Here is a 17,229-nt window from a genome sequence, read left to right as displayed (position 1 = left end):
GTCGTCTTCAACTTTTTGGAACAGTTTGAGAAGGACAGGTATTAAATCTTCTTTGAATGTTTGGTAGAATTCTCCAGAGAAGCCATCTGGTCCTGGACTTTTACTTTTTGGGAGGTTTTTGATTACTGTTTCAATCTCTTTACGTTGATTGGTCTATTCAGATTCTCTATTTATTCTTGATTCAGTTTTGGGAGGTTGTATGAGTCTAAGAATTTATCCATTTCTTTTGGATTGTCCAATTTGTGGGCATATAGTTTTTCATAGTATTCTCATTTAATCCTTTGTATTTCTGAGTATGCATTGTTAATTTCTCTTCCTTCATTTCTAATTTTATTTATGTGAGCTTTCTCTCTTTTTTCTTAGCGAGTCTGGCTAAGAGTTTGTCAATTTTGTTTATCTTCTCAAAGAACCACCTGTTTGTTTCACTTATCCTTTGTACTGTTTTTCTTAGTTTCAACTTCATTTATTTATGCTCTGATTTTTATTATTTCCCTCCTTCTGCTGACTTTGGGCTCCGTTTGTTCTTCTTTTTCTAATTCTGTTAGGTATAGTTTAAGACTGCTATTTGAGATTTTTCTTGTTTGTTAAGGTGGGCCTGTATTGCTATGAATTTCCCTCTTAGGGCAGCTTTTGCTGCATCCTATATGAGTTGTATTATGTATTTTCATTTTCATTTGTCTCCAGATATTTTTTTATTTCTCCTTTAATTTCTTCAATGATCCATTAGTTGTTCAGTAGCATGTTGTTTAGTCTCCACATATTTGTCACTTTCCCAGATTTTTTCTTGTAGTTGATTTCTAGTTTCATAGCATTATGGTCAGAAAAGGTGCTTGATATGATTTCAATCTTCTTAAATTTATTGAAGCTTGCCTTGTTTCCTAACATATGGTCTATCCTTGAGAATGTTTTATGTGCACTTGAGAAGAATGTGTATTCTGGTATTTTTGGATGGAGTGTTCTACGTATATCTATTAAGCCCATCTGACCTAAGTTTTCCATTTAATGCCACTATTTCCTTGCTGACTTTCTGTCTGGATGATTTATCCATTGACGTAAGTGGAGTGTTAAGGTTCCCTACTATTATTGTGTTGTTGTTAATATCTCCTTTTAGGTTTGTTAATAGTTGCTTTATATATTTTGGTGCTCCTGTGTTAGGTATATATTCATAAGTGTTATGTGCTCTTGGTGGAGTGTCCGTTTTATCCTTATATGCTGCCTCTCTTTGTCTCTCACTGCCTTTTTTATCTTGAAGTCTGCTTTGTCTAATATAAGTATGGCATCACCTGCTTTGTTTTGTTTCCCATTAGTTTGGAGTATCCATCTTCCCTCCCTTCACTCGGAGCCTGTGCTTGTCTTTAGTGCTGACATGTGTTTCCTGGAGGCAGTATAGTGTTGGGTCTTGTTTTTTTTTCTTTTTCTTTTTTTTAGGAAGATTAGCCCTAAGCTAACATCTGCTGCTAATCCTCCTCTTTTTGCTGAGGAAGATTGGCCCTGAGCTAACATCTGTGCCCATATTCCTCTACTTTATATGTGGGATGCCACCTGAGCATGGCTTGACAAGCAGTGTGTGGGTCCGCACCTGGAATCTGAACCGGTGAACCCCGGGCCACCAAAGCAGAATGTGAAAACTTAACTGCTGCGCCACTGGGCTGGTCCCAGATCTTGTTTTTTAATCCATCCCACCACTCTGTCTATTTTGATTGGAGAATTCAATCCATTTACATTTAGAGTGATTATTGGTGTCTGAGGGCTTAATGCTGCCATTTTATCATTTGTTTTCCGGTTGTTCTGATTTCCTTTGTTTCTCGTCCCCTCTATTTTGAACTACCAATTCAGTTTAGTAGTTGTCAATGATAGTCTTCTCAATTTTCTCTTGATTTATCATTGTGTCTCTGTTCTGATTTAGTGGTTACCATGACATCCGTATAAAAAAATCTTGTAGATGAGATAGTCTATTTTTTGATAGCTTCTTATTTCCTTAGTCTAAGCCAATTCCATCCCTTTCTTCTTCTCCTTCTAAGTTGTTGTTGTCACAAATTATTCGATCTTGTGTTGTGAGTTTGTGGTTAAAATGACGAAATTATATTTATTTTTAATGTTTTCCTTCCCTTTATCTTTAATTTTATAATTAAGTGTTTGCTAACCTGTTTTGTCTATCCATTACTTTTTGAAATAGACACAAACCAGATGCGAACATGATATCTGACAGAACCCTGTGAAATGGTCCTAAAAAGCAAATAAACTTCCAGCTTCTTTTCTCCATCCCTATATAATGTGCACCACTGATATCCTTACACTACCAAGCAACCCCCATCACTGCCCTGCTGGCCCCTCACCCAGTGGAATCTGGGAGAGAATTACGTCTGAGGGGAAGCTAATTAGAGGGAGAGGCTCAGAAATGAGGGGAGTTCAGGTTTGTCTGCTGTGCACATAGCCTGGTAATAAAAATATTAACAGCTGTGTCAAAATTTCCCTGCTCCAAATGGTCTTAGTTTGAAAACAGCCTCATCAAAGTGACCATATTACATTGACATTCTGCCTTGAAATCTGCAACTTCTTTGCAAGGAGACTCTGGCTCCTGTCATAGTCTTTGCTTGCTTGTCCCTGAAACCTATTTTGTAAAACAGTAGACTGTGGCTGGTAATGACAATGGGAACCAGGGAAGAGTCATTACAAGCTAACAAGTTATATCATTTTCTCCCTGTCCTCTAGACTACCTGCATTACGAAGCGATGTCGGTCTCCAGCTTTTGATAAAAAGTCAATGCTTCACCTGGTTAAAGTGTTTAAGGTCTTCAGGAAACAGTACTATTTACACACCTAAACAACTCACCATGTGAGATTAGTTTAATACATCTAGAAAACTTCCATTCCTTCTCTTTTGAGAGGTTCAAGACCAAGAACAAAACAAATGACAAAAGCAATTTTAAAAGAAAGTGTAACACGGAAATGGAGCACTCTCCTCCTACCTGACTCACTGTCCCAATCTTGGATCTCAGCCAGACTGGATTTAGCTCACGGATATCATGGCCATCGAGACTGACAGTTCCTTGGAGAGAGGAAAGTAAAGAGGCACTGAGTGTCATGGGGCTGATGACTAATGTAAACAAAGAGAGGATCTGGTGGGAAGATCCTCCAGACTCAGTTTTTTAAAGAATAAAAGTACACTCAAAATCTCCAAACAGAATCTAAAACCAACACATTTCACAGAATTTCAGAGCTAAAAGGGACTTTCTGGATCATCAGTCCACTCTCCCTGCAGTGGTGAGCTAACCAGCCCTCTAGTTCACCCACGCAGCCCCTCTTCCCACAGGGGTTACGGAGAGCTTCCCTGGAGTGACTCAGGCTCCACAAGAAGATGCGCCTGTGCAAAGCTTTGGTCAGCAGAAAGTTAGTTGGGAGAGGGGCAAGCTGTGAGGTGTCCACTTGCTGGCACAAACACCGGCAGAGTTGGCACAGTTCTGGAAATGGCACCCATGACAGTGGCTGCCTAATTCAGCAGCTTCCTGATCATGTTAGCATCATTCTGCAGTGAAGTTCTGGGAAGTGTCCTGGAAGTTTAACCCTGCCAGTGATTTCTGAGGTCTTTTATTACTCATTAAAATATCCCTTCCTGCGTAAACTTAGGTGGAGGAGAATCTGTTACCTGTAACCAAGAATCTGATTGATAGTGTGGCAGAGCTTTTAAATGACCAGATATAACTGTGACCTTAGCTAACAGAATTAGTTCTACACACTGAGGGAACTCAGTAATGCTTGGTGACGATGACAAGTGGCTAACATAAGAAATGCCATTTCTTCTCAATTAGCAGTGTGGAATTATATAAGCCAGTTGTACATTTTCATAAACTGGCAAAAACTTGAGGTCTTTGACTTGAAGGTGCAAGTGCCCTACAGCCTACACAGACAGGACTTGGTGTGTCATTTCTTTCCTCCTTGATGTATTCACTGTGATGAAGAAACTACAGACTCAATATTGGGACCTGATTTGCATCCCTCTCACTGGGATTTTTCTACACTCAGAATTTTCCAGCAAGTAGAGAGTGAACCAAGACAGTGACTCTGGAGTCAAACAGTATAGTAACATCCATTTTAACACAACTGGTTATTCTGTGGTTGAGGACCTGCAAGTCAAATAATTATCCAGCACATAACCAGCTCTTGTATTGTTTTAACCAAAAAACACAGGTACAAAGACCACAAGACATATTCTTTTTAAATTCATGATCTGATTTTTGCTAACAGTTGTTTTCTTTCTGAGAAACATCATTGTTTTCTCAATCCAAAATTAAATCAATACATATGGAATATCTACTCCAGGCTCTGATATAAACAAGGATATAAACTTTGTAACTATGTGTGGTGATGGATGTTAACGTGACATACTGTGGTGAACGTTTCTCAATATATGCAAATATCGAATCATTATGTTGTATACCTGAAACTAAGATAACGTTATATTTAAATTATTTCTCAGTAAAAAAGATAAGGAGTTAAAAAAAGAGGTAAAATAATGTGTTCTTTGCTCTAAAAAAATGCTATAATCCAATTAAAAATAAAATAAAAAGCAAAATGAGAAAAATCCATTAAGAAAATCTCTCTTACCTCAAAATAGCTTCAATGGAGCAGTCACACAGAAGTGAATCACTGACTGCCAAATTACCCGTTTGCACACTAACCCCCCGAGCAGTTCAGGGGCAGAAGCAGGCAGAGGCCTTCCAGGGAGCCCCTCAGGGCCCTGCACCAGCTCAGTAGTGGGCACAGAGGGGGACTTACGCCACATGAGGCACCTTCTTGTAGCTGCTGAGCAGCCTCCTCCACCCCTTCCCAGGAGGGGGGCATCAGAAGGAAACACTGGCATGGTGAATGAATGGCAAAATGCAGGAAGTCACTCTGCACTTGAAGAGGTCAGACACGAAATATACAAAATGCCTGACGACAGGGCCTCCGGATGAGCCGGCATACCCCTAACGGCGACATCTCTGTTTAAGGGATTTCCTCCCTGGGAACAAATCTTTGGGCATTCAGAACTCTCACATTACAAGGTCTTGGCCTAATAAGATCCTCTCCCAGGACACAGGAGTAAAAGGGCCGAGGAGAGCCCTCCCTACCTACCATGTGGTAAACCACTCACCAGAAATGGGGTCATACAGCCTCAGCAGGAGGGAAATGACTGTTGATTTGCCAGAACCACTTGGGCCAACCAGCGCTGTGACGGACCCAGATGGGATAGAAAGGCTGAAATCCTGGAATATGGGTACCTCTGGGCGAGCCGGATAGATGAAGTGCACATTCTTAAACTCCAAAGCGCCCTGGAAGCTCTTCTCATTTAAAATGACCCCCTCTGAAACATGAAACAGAACACTAATTACTTAAGGCAAAGATCAAACTCCCAACCAAACTCAGTTCTCCTACTTGTCTGACCATAGATGATGGCCCCATCACAGCTGGTCCTGGAGCACAAGCTCTTTACTGGGCAAATCAGGAAGAGGCCTCCGCCTAAGGCTTACTGGGGCCTGCCCTGCCCCTACTACATACAAGGCACTGTACGTAGGGGGTCTTGTTTGATTCTCGCAGCCCTGAGAGGTAGAAATGACTGTCCCAGTTTTACTGACAGGACACTGAGGCTCAGAGACAACAACCTGCCTGAGCTAATGAGCAGTGCAGGCAGCTTCCACCCTTGGAGTCGCTGGGCTTCCAACCCAACCGCCTTCTCCCTGTGCCACTACCTCTGTACTTCCCTTGGTCCAGGATTTATCTTATCTACTCTAAATAAAGTCCCGAGAGAATGATGATAAACAGCTGGGTGTTGCACAACCACCACGGAGCTAGAGGGGGTCAGAGGTCTGTTCTGTCCTCATGTTACCTTGCTGCTGACTAGGGAGAAGCTATTCAATCTCCCTCAGTTGGGCTTACTTCCTCCAGCTTATCATACTGGAGAATACTGGGTGTTCACTTATTGACCTTAGTTGACCGACAAGTCCTAGGAGTCAGTGAGTGGCTGTAAGTGGTCACTGCTCTCAGCCACTTCTCCTGAGCCCACGTTCATTGGCCCAGGCCACACAGCTCCCAAGTACTGGCTTTCAGGGAAGCAGTTGATAAAGGAGACAGCTCTAGCTAATTAATACCAGCATCTCCCACCCTACCTCCAAAAGCGAAGAAACTTAGAGGCTTCCATATGTATGATCCCTCTTTCTTTCCTCCTGCCACCCCCACCCCATCCCTGCAAAACATCAAAATCACTATGGATGACAAATCTGGTGGACTGGCTAGGCCCTTCCTATTTGTACCCATGGACTGCATTCACTTCCATCCTGTTGTCGATGGTAACAAATCACCTGTAGGGTGGTAAACGGTGGACAGCACACGGTGTAGTCAGCCTTGTAGACACTTCCAGGGCCAGCCTTGGGCCCTGCAGCAGCACGTGGAAGCTTCCTTCCTCTCTCACTGCCTGCCCTTCTGATGACCCTGTCCCTGCCATGTGGCAGGGATGACATTCTTGTCATGCTTGTCCTTCACAGGAAGGGCAGGGAGCTGGTCCAACTGTCCAAAGCCACATTTGTTTAATCCCAGCAAAGAAGAAAAAACCCATTTCACACCTACCATTAAAAGGAAGCTCAGGTTCTCTCTCAAGGAGCTCCCAAAGACGTCCCCCAGCACCCAATCCTTTCATCAGCTCCGAGTAGAAAGAGCTCAGACCTGAGGACCAGAAGCAAAGCCACAAACACATCCATCACCGGTACCAGGAAACTGCTATCTGCTGCTCCCATCCCTCTGGGAACAGTAATAATAACTGGCTTTTAATATAAAATCTGTTAAATCCAAAAAAGGATTTGAGGCAGCCACCTGGGAACCCATATTCATAATTCCCTCTGTCTCATACCCTTGTTTTCCTTCAGCTTCTCCTCCTCCAAATTCATTGCATTCTAATGAAGATTTAATGTTTGATCAGGAAATTTACAAACGCATATAGTCATACTAATCAACCACTGAATTAAAATCACAGTGTTACAGAGAAAGTCAACCTAGTCAAAAACACAGCAATATAAATAAAATATAATGCCTATTCCATACTTTAAAGGAATATAAAATATCCCAATATTCATTTTAAATTCATATCCACAAAATCAAACCTCCCTTTCAGGCACTCAACAAATACAACTTTCATTATGCCAGAAACTGAAAAGGAATTTGGTAATGTTAAACATTCCAACAATCTCTTTTTAAAGTCACCTTTGAACTGTGATTTAACTTATGACTTAAAAAAAACTCTGGGGCCGGCCCTGTGGCCAAGTGGTTAAAGTTCTCTGTGCTCCACTTCGGTGGCCTGGGTTTGTGGGTTCGGATCCCTGGTGCAGACCTACTCCACTCACCAGCCATGCCATGGAGGCCTCCCACATACAAAGTAGAGGATGACTGGCACAGATGTTAGCTCAGGGCTAATCTTCCTCAAGCAAAAAGAGAGGAGGATTGGCAACAGATGTTAGCTCAGAACGAATCTTCCTCACACGCACACAAAAAACCTCCAAGTACCCTGGATCATGTCAACTGCCAGAACATACACTTGTAACACTTTCATTCAGTAAGGAAGCTGAAAAAATGCAATTCAAATATTCTTTCTAAGAAATGTTTGTGCATATATTCATGGATATTTGTGTAAGATACAGTGGACTGAAACGTTCAGATTGAATTAAAAATGCATTGGGCAGAAATAGACCCATATAAATATAGTCAACTGATCTTTGACAAAGGAGCAAAAACAACACAGTGGAGAAAGGACAGTCTTCTCAACAAATGGTGCTGGAAGAACTGGAGGGCCACACGCACAAAAAGGGATCTAGAGACAGACCTTACACCCTTCTCAAAAATTAACTCAAAATTAATCATACACCTAAATGCAAAACACAAAACTATAAAACTCCTAGAAGATAACATGGGAGAAAACCTAAATGACCTTGGGTTCAGCAATGACTTTTTAGATATAATAACAAAAACATGATCCATGAGAGAAAAAATTTATGTTAGACTTCATTAAAATTAAAAACTTCTGCTCTGCAAAAGACACTGTCAAGAGAACGAGAAGACAAGGCACAGATTGGGAGAAAATATTTACAAAAGACATATATGATAAGGGACTAGTCTCTAAAATATACAAAAACCTCTTAAAACAACAATAAGAAAACATTTTGATTACAAAATGGGTAAAATATCTGAACACACACCTCACCAAGGGAGATATACAGATGGCAAATAGCACATGAAAAGATGCTCTGCACCAAATGTCATTAGGGAATTGCAAATTAAAACAACAAGATATCACTTCACACTTAGTAGAACAATGAAAACCCAAAACTCTGAAAACACCAAATGTTGGCAAGGATGTGGAGCAACAGGAACCCTCATTCATTGCTGGTGGGAATGCAAAATGGTACAGCCACTTTGGAGGACAGTTTGGGAGTTTCTTACAAAACTAAACATACTCTTACCATATGATCCAGCAATCTTGCTCCTTTGTGTTTATCCAAAGGAGTTGAAAATATATGTTCAGACAAAAACCTGAATATGGATGTTTAAAGCAGCTTTATTCATAATTTTCAAAACTTGGAAGCAACCAAAATGTCCTTCGGTAGGTGAATGGATAAATAAACTGGTACATCAGACAATGGAATACCAGCGCCAAAAAGAAATGAGCTATCAAGCCATGAATTGACATGGAGGAACCTTAAATGCATATTACTAAATGGAAGAAACCAATTTGAAAGGTTACCTACTGTATGATCCCCACTATATGACCTCCTGGAAAAGGCAAAACTATGGAGACAATAAAAAAGATCATGGGTTGCCAGGGGTTAGGGGCAGGGAGGAATGAATGGGCAGGGCACAGAGGACTTTTAGGCCAGTGAAACTCTTTTGTATGACACTGTAATGGTGGATACATGTCATTATACATTTGTCTAAACCCACAGCACGTACAACACTAGAGTGAGACCTAATGTGGACTATGGACTCTGGGTGATAACAGTGTATACACGTAGGTTCATCGACTGTAACAAATGCACCACTGTGGTGGGGGATGTTGACAGTGGGGGAGGCTGTGCTTGTGTAGGGGCATGGGGTATGTGGGAAATCTGTGCTTTCTGCTCAATTGTATGGTGAGCCTAAAATTTCTCTTAAAAAAAAAGTCCATTAATTTAAAAAAGGAAAGAAGTAAAGGGATGGGAAAGAACTGGAGGTAGTTCAACATAGTAAACCATTTAGACTCTGAAAAACAAAAACAAAATGGCCCTGGATAAACAAAATGTGATCTATTTATACAATGGAATATTATTCAGTGATAAAAAGGAATAAAGTACAGATTCATGCTACAATGTGGGTGAACTTTGAAAACATTATGCTAGACGAAGGAAGCCAAATATGCAAGGGCCATATGTTATATGGTTCCATTTATATGAAATATCTGGAATAAGTAAATACCTAGAGACAGAAAGCAAGTTGTGGTTGCTAGGGGCTAAGGGAGGAAGGGTTAATGGGGACAGACTGCTTAATGATTAGAGGGTTTTCTTTTGAGAGAATGAAAATAAATAGAAGTGGTGGTTGCATAACACTGTAAATGTACTAAATACCACTGAATTGCTAACTTTAAAATGGTTAATTTTATGTTATGTGAATTTTACCTCAATAAAAAAGTAAATAAGAAAAAAGACATTGGGGTTCAACAGGAAGATGTAAGAGCATTCTCCAGTACAAAGTAAACAAGCATGCTTTTCTTCAAACAGCACTTCTGACTCTCTCTCAGCAGAGAATGTATGTAGAAATTGGGGTTTTTTCAGTATGCTGTTCTAAGCAGAAACCAACCTACAAAAATTCTTATTTATTTCATAAATAAAATAGGATTTCTTGGGGGCGGGCCCCGTGGCTGAGTGGTTGGGTTCACGCGCTCTGCTGTAGGCGGCCCAGTGTTTCGTCGGTTCGAGTCCTGGGCACGGACATGGCACTGCTCGTCGGGCCACGCTGGGGCGGCATCCCACATGCCACAGCTGGAAGGACCCACAATGGAGAATATACAACTATGTACCACAACTAGATGGACCCACAACAAAGAATATACAACTATGTACCCTGGAGCTTTGGGGAGAAAAAGGGAAAAAAAAATAAAATCTTTAAAAAAAAAAAAAAGGATTTCTTGCTTGCAGATTCATTACAGAATTACTTTAAACAGTGAGCTTCACAGCAGCATCTAAAATCCTACTCAACTTGTTGACATAAATTCCCAGAGCCTCAGGTACCCGCGGAGGTTGTAAATGTGGTGCTGTAAACTGTGGCCGTAACGGTCCCTACAGATCTACCCACACTGGTACTCCTCCCTCCATCACCAGATGGCAGGTATTGTAAAGACAGGTGGCTAGAGTTGTGCAAGAGCCTATGCGTAAGAAAGTCAAATTACCCCAAAATCTTGCACACAAAGCGTCAGCAGCACCTTCTCTAACCAGGGGACTAGAACTATGTTTCCAACCTATTTCTGTACAAGACACAGTTGTGAACTTGTCAGAAAAAAATGTAGGGCAGAGATAGCTTCTATCAGGTCAAGTAGTACGGAAAAAAGGGAGAGACAAGGGACTAAGAAAGATCAAGTCACAAGATTAGGGGAGGCCAGGGAGGAAAGCCCGCTGTGGTCAAGCATGGAATGTGAACAGAGGCCACGAAGTGAAGTGGCAGCAGGCAAATGCCCCTGAGGTGGGACAGAAGACTTAAAGGAACATGACCACGTGGGTGGGGGACCCAGAGCCCAGCAGGCTCAACCCAGGGGATAGAGAGAAAAGAGCAATACTGTCATCACGGGGTCCTTCTGAACTGACCTTCTCACTTCCCAAATCACTCAGTACCCCAAAATATCCTAATCAGGTTTGTCTTCAAGACCAGCCAGCAGAACTTCAGTGCTATTTTTAGGGGCTTCTGGAAATCTCAGTCCAGAAAATATCCTCCTTTGCCTGCAGATGTCTAAGGAAATGACTGTGCCTTTAACCAGTAGACACAAAACTCTGAAAATAAAAATCTTGGGTTGCGATGACACTCTGGGATCCCTGAGTTCCTCCATTCATCAGCCCTCAACCTGTTTATCTAACCTTTGCATCTCAGTTTTCAAAGGGAAGGAAAACAAAAAGCAGGAAATCATTTGCCCCTTGTTGGCTGGGCCACGGAAAGATACAGAAAAGAAAACTTCACACACTTCACACAGCCTTGCCTCCACGGACCCTGCTTCCCTTCACCCAGGAATGGACAATAAAAGCTGAACTCTGAGAGATTCTTGACAAAAGCAAGCAACTCTATTTCATGAACTTGATAATGAACACTTCTTGATTTTTCTCTAGTTTTGAACATGGTTCACTTTGTACTAGGGACTTTCATTCCCCAGTGATCTGTCGATGATGGAACTCTCACCACCATGAGACTGTGCGTTTCCTGTATGCACCTGCTCAGCACCATCCTTCCTCTGCCCTGCCTCCGTTCTAGCACCCAAGTGAACAACCTGCCTTAACAGGCAGGCTGAAAAATACTGCTCCAGGATGACCCTGGGCTCAGCAAGCCACAAGAGGCCTGCAACAGTCCTCTTCCCACCAAGAAACTGCACACCCATGCAGGGGGATCACACTCATGCCTTCATCATCTTTTCTTTCAAAGTCAGGTTGGAATAACATTCTAGGAAATGTTTTTTTCAGTTGAAGTTAACTGATGAGAGGTGGAGTAATGGGAAAGTTAAGTTTTTATTTCAGAAATTATAAACTTATTTTTAATTTGTAACTCCCCAAGTCTATTTAAATTATATACCTCCAATGCTTACTCCAACCCAGAAAGCATACATCAGGAAGGAAGAGAGTTCACCCACTGTCATATGGGCACTGCCCATCAGCAGCCCTCCTTTGTACAGGACAGCAAGCACAATTAGGTTCCCTGAGAGTCCAGTCTGTCAAACAAAGAAAACACAGAAGTTAGGTGGGAACGAAAGACCCAAAATGCAAAATGCATTACCAATGGCCTATAATTTCCTTTTTGCATTTAACTATCACAGCAAGATTTTTCCAAAATATTAAGTTTTAATCTGAATTTCAAATAAAAAATACTTTTGAAATAGTGCAATATTGGAGGAAATAATCTCATCAACACGAAAACCTAGAAGCTAAGTCACACATCAGATTCCTATTTTACTCAATCTACTCAGTTTGCAAAGGAGAAGAATAATATTAAGGATTCCTTCTCTAACTGGAGGAAACGAATACATCTCTGGTATATGTGTTTATATATTCTAATGTGATGCACTGAGCAAAGACTAGACTGAGAAGTTAAAGTCTTGTATCTCTGATCTGCCTTGACCTTTGTTAGGTGCATGGTCTCTGGTAAGTGCTGCCTTCTCTGGGCCTTTGTTTCCTTATCTGTTAAATCATGGCCATTATTATTATTATTACTATTATTATTTTGAAAGTGACAGTTCATTTAACTTCGGCAATAAACTGGCTTCCAGGGAGAAAGGAAAGCCTGTGTCAGTTACAAGGTGATTATGGAATTCATCATATGACTAACCCATTGGCTGAACCTATGGTCATCTGATATAATCCAAGAATATCTGGGATAACAGGCTCTTAGCCTCCCATTCAAGAGAAGTCAGGTTGTGTCTGTGCTACACTACAGATGACTTCTTTCTTTCCTAAATCTCCTCTTTCTATGAAAGGGAGTAAACATTTATCAAATGGTTTCTGATTTAAATTCAGTGTCCTGGAAGTTACACGGACTAATTTGCATGAATGGCTCAAGTCTCGGGAATTCCATTCTGTTGCTTTCCCTAATTGGAAGTACCAGAAAGGCCTCTGGCCTTGAAGACTTCCCTTTAGTGATTTGCATATTCTTGTCTGTACTTAGCATCTATGATTAGCCTACAGGCCATCATGAGAAGCCTGCAACTTCCCGAAGCTTCTTTATTTACTTATTTTTGGACATTTTATAATTTCTTTTTTCTTAAAAATACTTTGTAAATGATAACTAAAACCCATGTGAAACAAGCACCTATAGATATCCCAGTTTCAAAAATCAGGAAGTAAAAATTATTACCTAAACTCTGAGGTCACTGACATTGTTTTTGGAGAGAAGTCTGACAATCTCTGAATGCTTGCTGCCTTCCAGCCCCTTTCAGAGAAAAAATGTCTGTGGTTCCTATGCATTGGTGGCCATGTTTTAATTTTTTCTTTTTTTTAAAAAATTTTTATTCAATTCATTTAAACTAAAAAAATACACACACAATTTACCTATGGCCATTCAATAATCATGGCCATTACTGAATCACCTCTAAAGCTCTTTCCAGTTTGAACATATTACAAATTTGCCCTCATTGTGGTTTTCTAATTCAGTGTCTTATTTGAGTTCATTGTGATCAATTTTTTTATACTTCCTTCTTGAAATACACTGAGTATTCCAGTTAACCCTGAGTGGGTCTCACTCACCCCGCAGCAGAATGTCCTGGAGGGCCTGTTAAAACTCAGATTGCGGGCCCCACACCAAGGTCCCAGGTCAGCAGGTCTGGAGTACAGCTGAGAATCGGCCTGTCTAACCAGCTCCCAGGTGAAGCTGAGGCGAGTGGTCTGGAATCAGTGCCTGATCCCATACTGTTTTGATCTCACCACCCATTGCCTTTTCTTTAATTACATTTATTTGTTTCCACCTGGTTCACAAAAATATTTTACGGGAGGTAATTCCCAGTCTTGAAATAGAACAGAATTATTTCCTATTTATGGCAAGTGTCCCAGAATAAAAATCTCTCCCAATCATAACATTTACCCTTTTTACTCTTTCGAAAATGATCTACTTACTGCTCCAAAGAAGCCAGCCCGAGCAAATGCCTCTTTCCTTGCTAACTGCATCACATGGTCCACCTTGTTGGTGTACGTCTCTATTTCAGTCATTTCTTTCCCAAAAGCTCGAACAGTTCTTATATTTCCAATACGTTCTTCAGCTAGCTGGGAGAATAGTAAATACATTTCAGGGGGACAAAGGCCAAATTTCAAGACTTCTAAAGGCAAAATTAAAATGTGGTTCTCATTTTTAAGACACTACCAATGGAAAGGGGCTCGTGATACATGACTAAGTCAAAAACAGGTTAGAGAGTATGCCAAACAATCTATTTCTGGAAACAAATATCTGTCTATACACACACAACATATACATATAGGTAGATAGAAAGATAAACAGGAGGGTAGATAGATAGATACGGAATTATATTTTAATGTAGAGAAAAAGACAGATAAAAAGGATAGACTCCAAAAGGTTAATAATCTTAATTCTGAGAAGATCATGTGCATTATTTTTTCTTTTTTATATATTCAAATTTTCAATTATAAAGATGCATAATTTTTGTAACATGAAAAAATAACAGTTATTTTTAATTTTTAAAAAGACAATATTGGACAGCATTGCAAAGCTACCTTTATTAATTAATGAAGGCTAGAGTGTCATCCTGAAACTATTTTCAAAATATGACTAGCTTTTTCATCCTATCAGAAATAGTGATGGTAAGAAGTAAGAAGTTCACACAAGGTTCAGTCAGGTGAGATCTACTCTGAGGTGTGAGTAGTAATCTAGTCTAGAAGGCAGAGTATTTCAGGTTTCTAGGATCTTAGGGTCTGACGTAAGGAAAACTAAGTATTTCCTGAAAAGCCTAACCACATCCTCAGGGTCTGCCCACTGGTACCCTAGCTCTGAGCTCAGTCTAGTGGAGACCACGTGGACAGGGAGGAGCCTTTACCTGAGTGGCTTGTGCCAGGGAATCCTGCGTGACTTTGGTCAGTTTCCGTAGATATCGTCCATAAATCACAGCAAGGATGGATATTGGAGGCACCACACTCAAAACGAAAGTGGCGAGATTAGGTGAGACAAAAAGCTGTCAAAAACAAAAGCCAAAAGGTGTTTGTTACACAGAGTAGCAAGAAATTCTCATTACCTACTATAGGGGTGTGTGTGTTTAAGTCAATAGGCCAGCTTGAAGGTGCTGTCTCAAAGTTGTACATCCTATTTTGGTGGAACTTTTCAGACATCTTCAATCTTCATAAAACTCCATGAATATTCAGCATGCCACACAGGAGCAATGTGACAGAGAATGGCTGAAGAAGGGGTGGAAATATTTTACATTCTATACTATTGCTGGCACAATACTTTCCCAATGCTGTGCACATTAGACCATGCTGTTCAACCGCAGCAAAGGGGGAGGCAGGACAGGAGTGAAGCAAGGAGGCCGGGTCTGCTCCACGCTGACCAGACCACGCTAGGAATTCTGCATTCAAGTCTAGATTGCCTCAGGGGCACTGAACAACCAGAGCAATGTGTCCCACTGAAATGACCAACATGGCAGAGAGACCAAAAAACCCCACATCATAGGACAAACAGTTGAAAGAGGACTTGGCAGAAGAGGGGCCTAACTAACAAGTGGAAGAAGAGTTAGAGCTGTGTGCATGGCTCAGAGGACTGAAGTCTCAGAGGATGGACCTGATGCAACATAAGGAGGAGCCTCCTAACAACTGGAGCTGCTCAAAGAGGAAAGAGCAACTTCTAGAAGTAACATAGTGGGGCTTTCCTGTCAACTCTGTAACTTGATGATTGTATTTTAAATGGTATTAGCATCTCTTCAACAAATTATTAAAATCTGCCAAATCTCATTTGCACAGAAAATAGTATAATCAGTACAAGGCTCTCCTAAAATGCTGAGGAAAAGTTGCAGACTGAAATGTAAAGTAATGAACGAATCAACCAATCATTCATTCATACTCACTCGTCCACTCGTTACTGAATGCCCAAGTGCAGCAAACACTAGTCTAGGCAGATCACTGACCCCCAAGGAATTTCATCCCAGGGGCTGGGGGGTGGGAGTTAGATGGCAAACAGGTAAAAGAGAGGGAGGATAATCTCAGGTATAAAATGGTCTCGGAGGGGCAAATACACAAAGGGCCTGAAGCAGGAATGAACCTGGTCCCTTTGGTTTATGGAACAACCCACCCTGAGCACACAAGCCACGCAGGCCAGGGCACTGGAGAATGGTCACCAGCAGGACACATGTGGGGCAATGATGCAATCAGGGCAGGCCTGACATTCTGGGGCCTGAATACAAAGAAGTTCAAGTAAACCATCACATGGGGTGTCCTCTGTGCTGGGCAGGAACACCCATTAGGTTTCCCAGGACCAGGGTGGGCTCTCTCAGAACCACCCACCTGTCCACTCTGGTTCCCTGCTTAGGAATAACCTTCTGAAAACTAACACGGGGCCATGTCACCAGAAAGGAGTGTTGGAATAGCAGGAACACACTTTTTTGGTTTTTTTTGGCTGAGGAAGATTCGCCCTAAGCTAACATCCTGTTGCCAATCTTCCTCTTTTTGTATGTGAGCCACTGTGACAGCAGGGCCACTGAGAGACGAGGGGTGTAGGTCCACACCCAGGAACTGAACCCAGGCCGCCAAAGCAGAGCATGCTGAATTTAATCACTAGGCCACCAGGGCTGGCAGGAACGCACATCTTAATGGTAGGAAGGGAGATCCCACAATGTAAATTACTAAACTGGCAGCGTGGTATAGACTAATAATACAGATTATCAGGTTCTTGTGAGTAGGCTTACTATATGTCAGGTTTAGGGAGCTTGTGAGAAACAAAGAATCCATCTGTTCCTCCAGAGCTAAAAACCAGGTCCCAGGTGGTGCCACCTCATGAGGCCCTGTAATGGGCTGAATGTTTGTGTCCCCCACCAAATTCATATGCTGAAGCCTTAACCCCAGTGTGGCTGTATTTGGAGATGGGGCCGCTAAGGAAGGAAAGAAGGTGAAATGAGGTCATAAAGCTGGGGCCCTGATCTGACAGTATTGGTGTCCTTATAAGAGGGGACATCTGAGAACCCCCTCTCTCACACAAGCACCAAGGAAAGGCAATGTGAGTACACAGCAAGATGGTAGCCACCTACAAGCTAAGGAGAAGAGGCCTTAGAATGAACCTACTTTGTCAGCACCTTGATCTTGGACTTCCAGTCTCCAGAACTGTAGGAAATAAGCCCCCTGCTCTGCGGTACTTTGGCATGGCAGCGCAAGCTGACTAAGACAGGCGCCCTTGGATTAGCCATCTGACTTACACTGAACTCTCTTTAACTGTTACAAAAAGAGGCTCCAACTCTTCCTGAACCCCAAAACCATGAAATTGGAAATGGTGCTTT

General features: G+C 41.6%; 1 protein-coding gene across 2 annotated transcripts in view; it reads right to left on the bottom strand.

The window, feature by feature from the left end:
* Positions 1 to 17,229, bottom strand: part of ABCB10 (ATP binding cassette subfamily B member 10) — a 39,942-nt gene that overhangs the window by 10,642 nt on the left and 12,071 nt on the right. For both annotated transcript variants that reach the window (XM_023646278.2, XM_070228353.1), the window contains 6 exons: positions 14,788 to 14,922; positions 13,856 to 14,002; positions 11,826 to 11,961; positions 6,603 to 6,698; positions 5,134 to 5,343; positions 2,969 to 3,048 (listed from right to left, as the gene is read on the bottom strand). In XM_023646278.2, coding sequence (XP_023502046.1) covers positions 2,969 to 3,048; positions 5,134 to 5,343; positions 6,603 to 6,698; positions 11,826 to 11,961; positions 13,856 to 14,002; positions 14,788 to 14,922 — 804 coding nt within the window. The remainder of the gene's footprint in view (positions 1 to 2,968; positions 3,049 to 5,133; positions 5,344 to 6,602; positions 6,699 to 11,825; positions 11,962 to 13,855; positions 14,003 to 14,787; positions 14,923 to 17,229) is intronic.

Source organism: Equus caballus, chromosome 1 (genome assembly GCF_041296265.1).
Source record: "Equus caballus isolate H_3958 breed thoroughbred chromosome 1, TB-T2T, whole genome shotgun sequence".
Classification (NCBI taxonomy): Eukaryota; Metazoa; Chordata; class Mammalia; order Perissodactyla; family Equidae; genus Equus; species Equus caballus.
The sequence above is the reverse complement of the archived record's forward strand: the minus strand, read 5'-3'. Positions and strand labels throughout refer to the sequence as shown.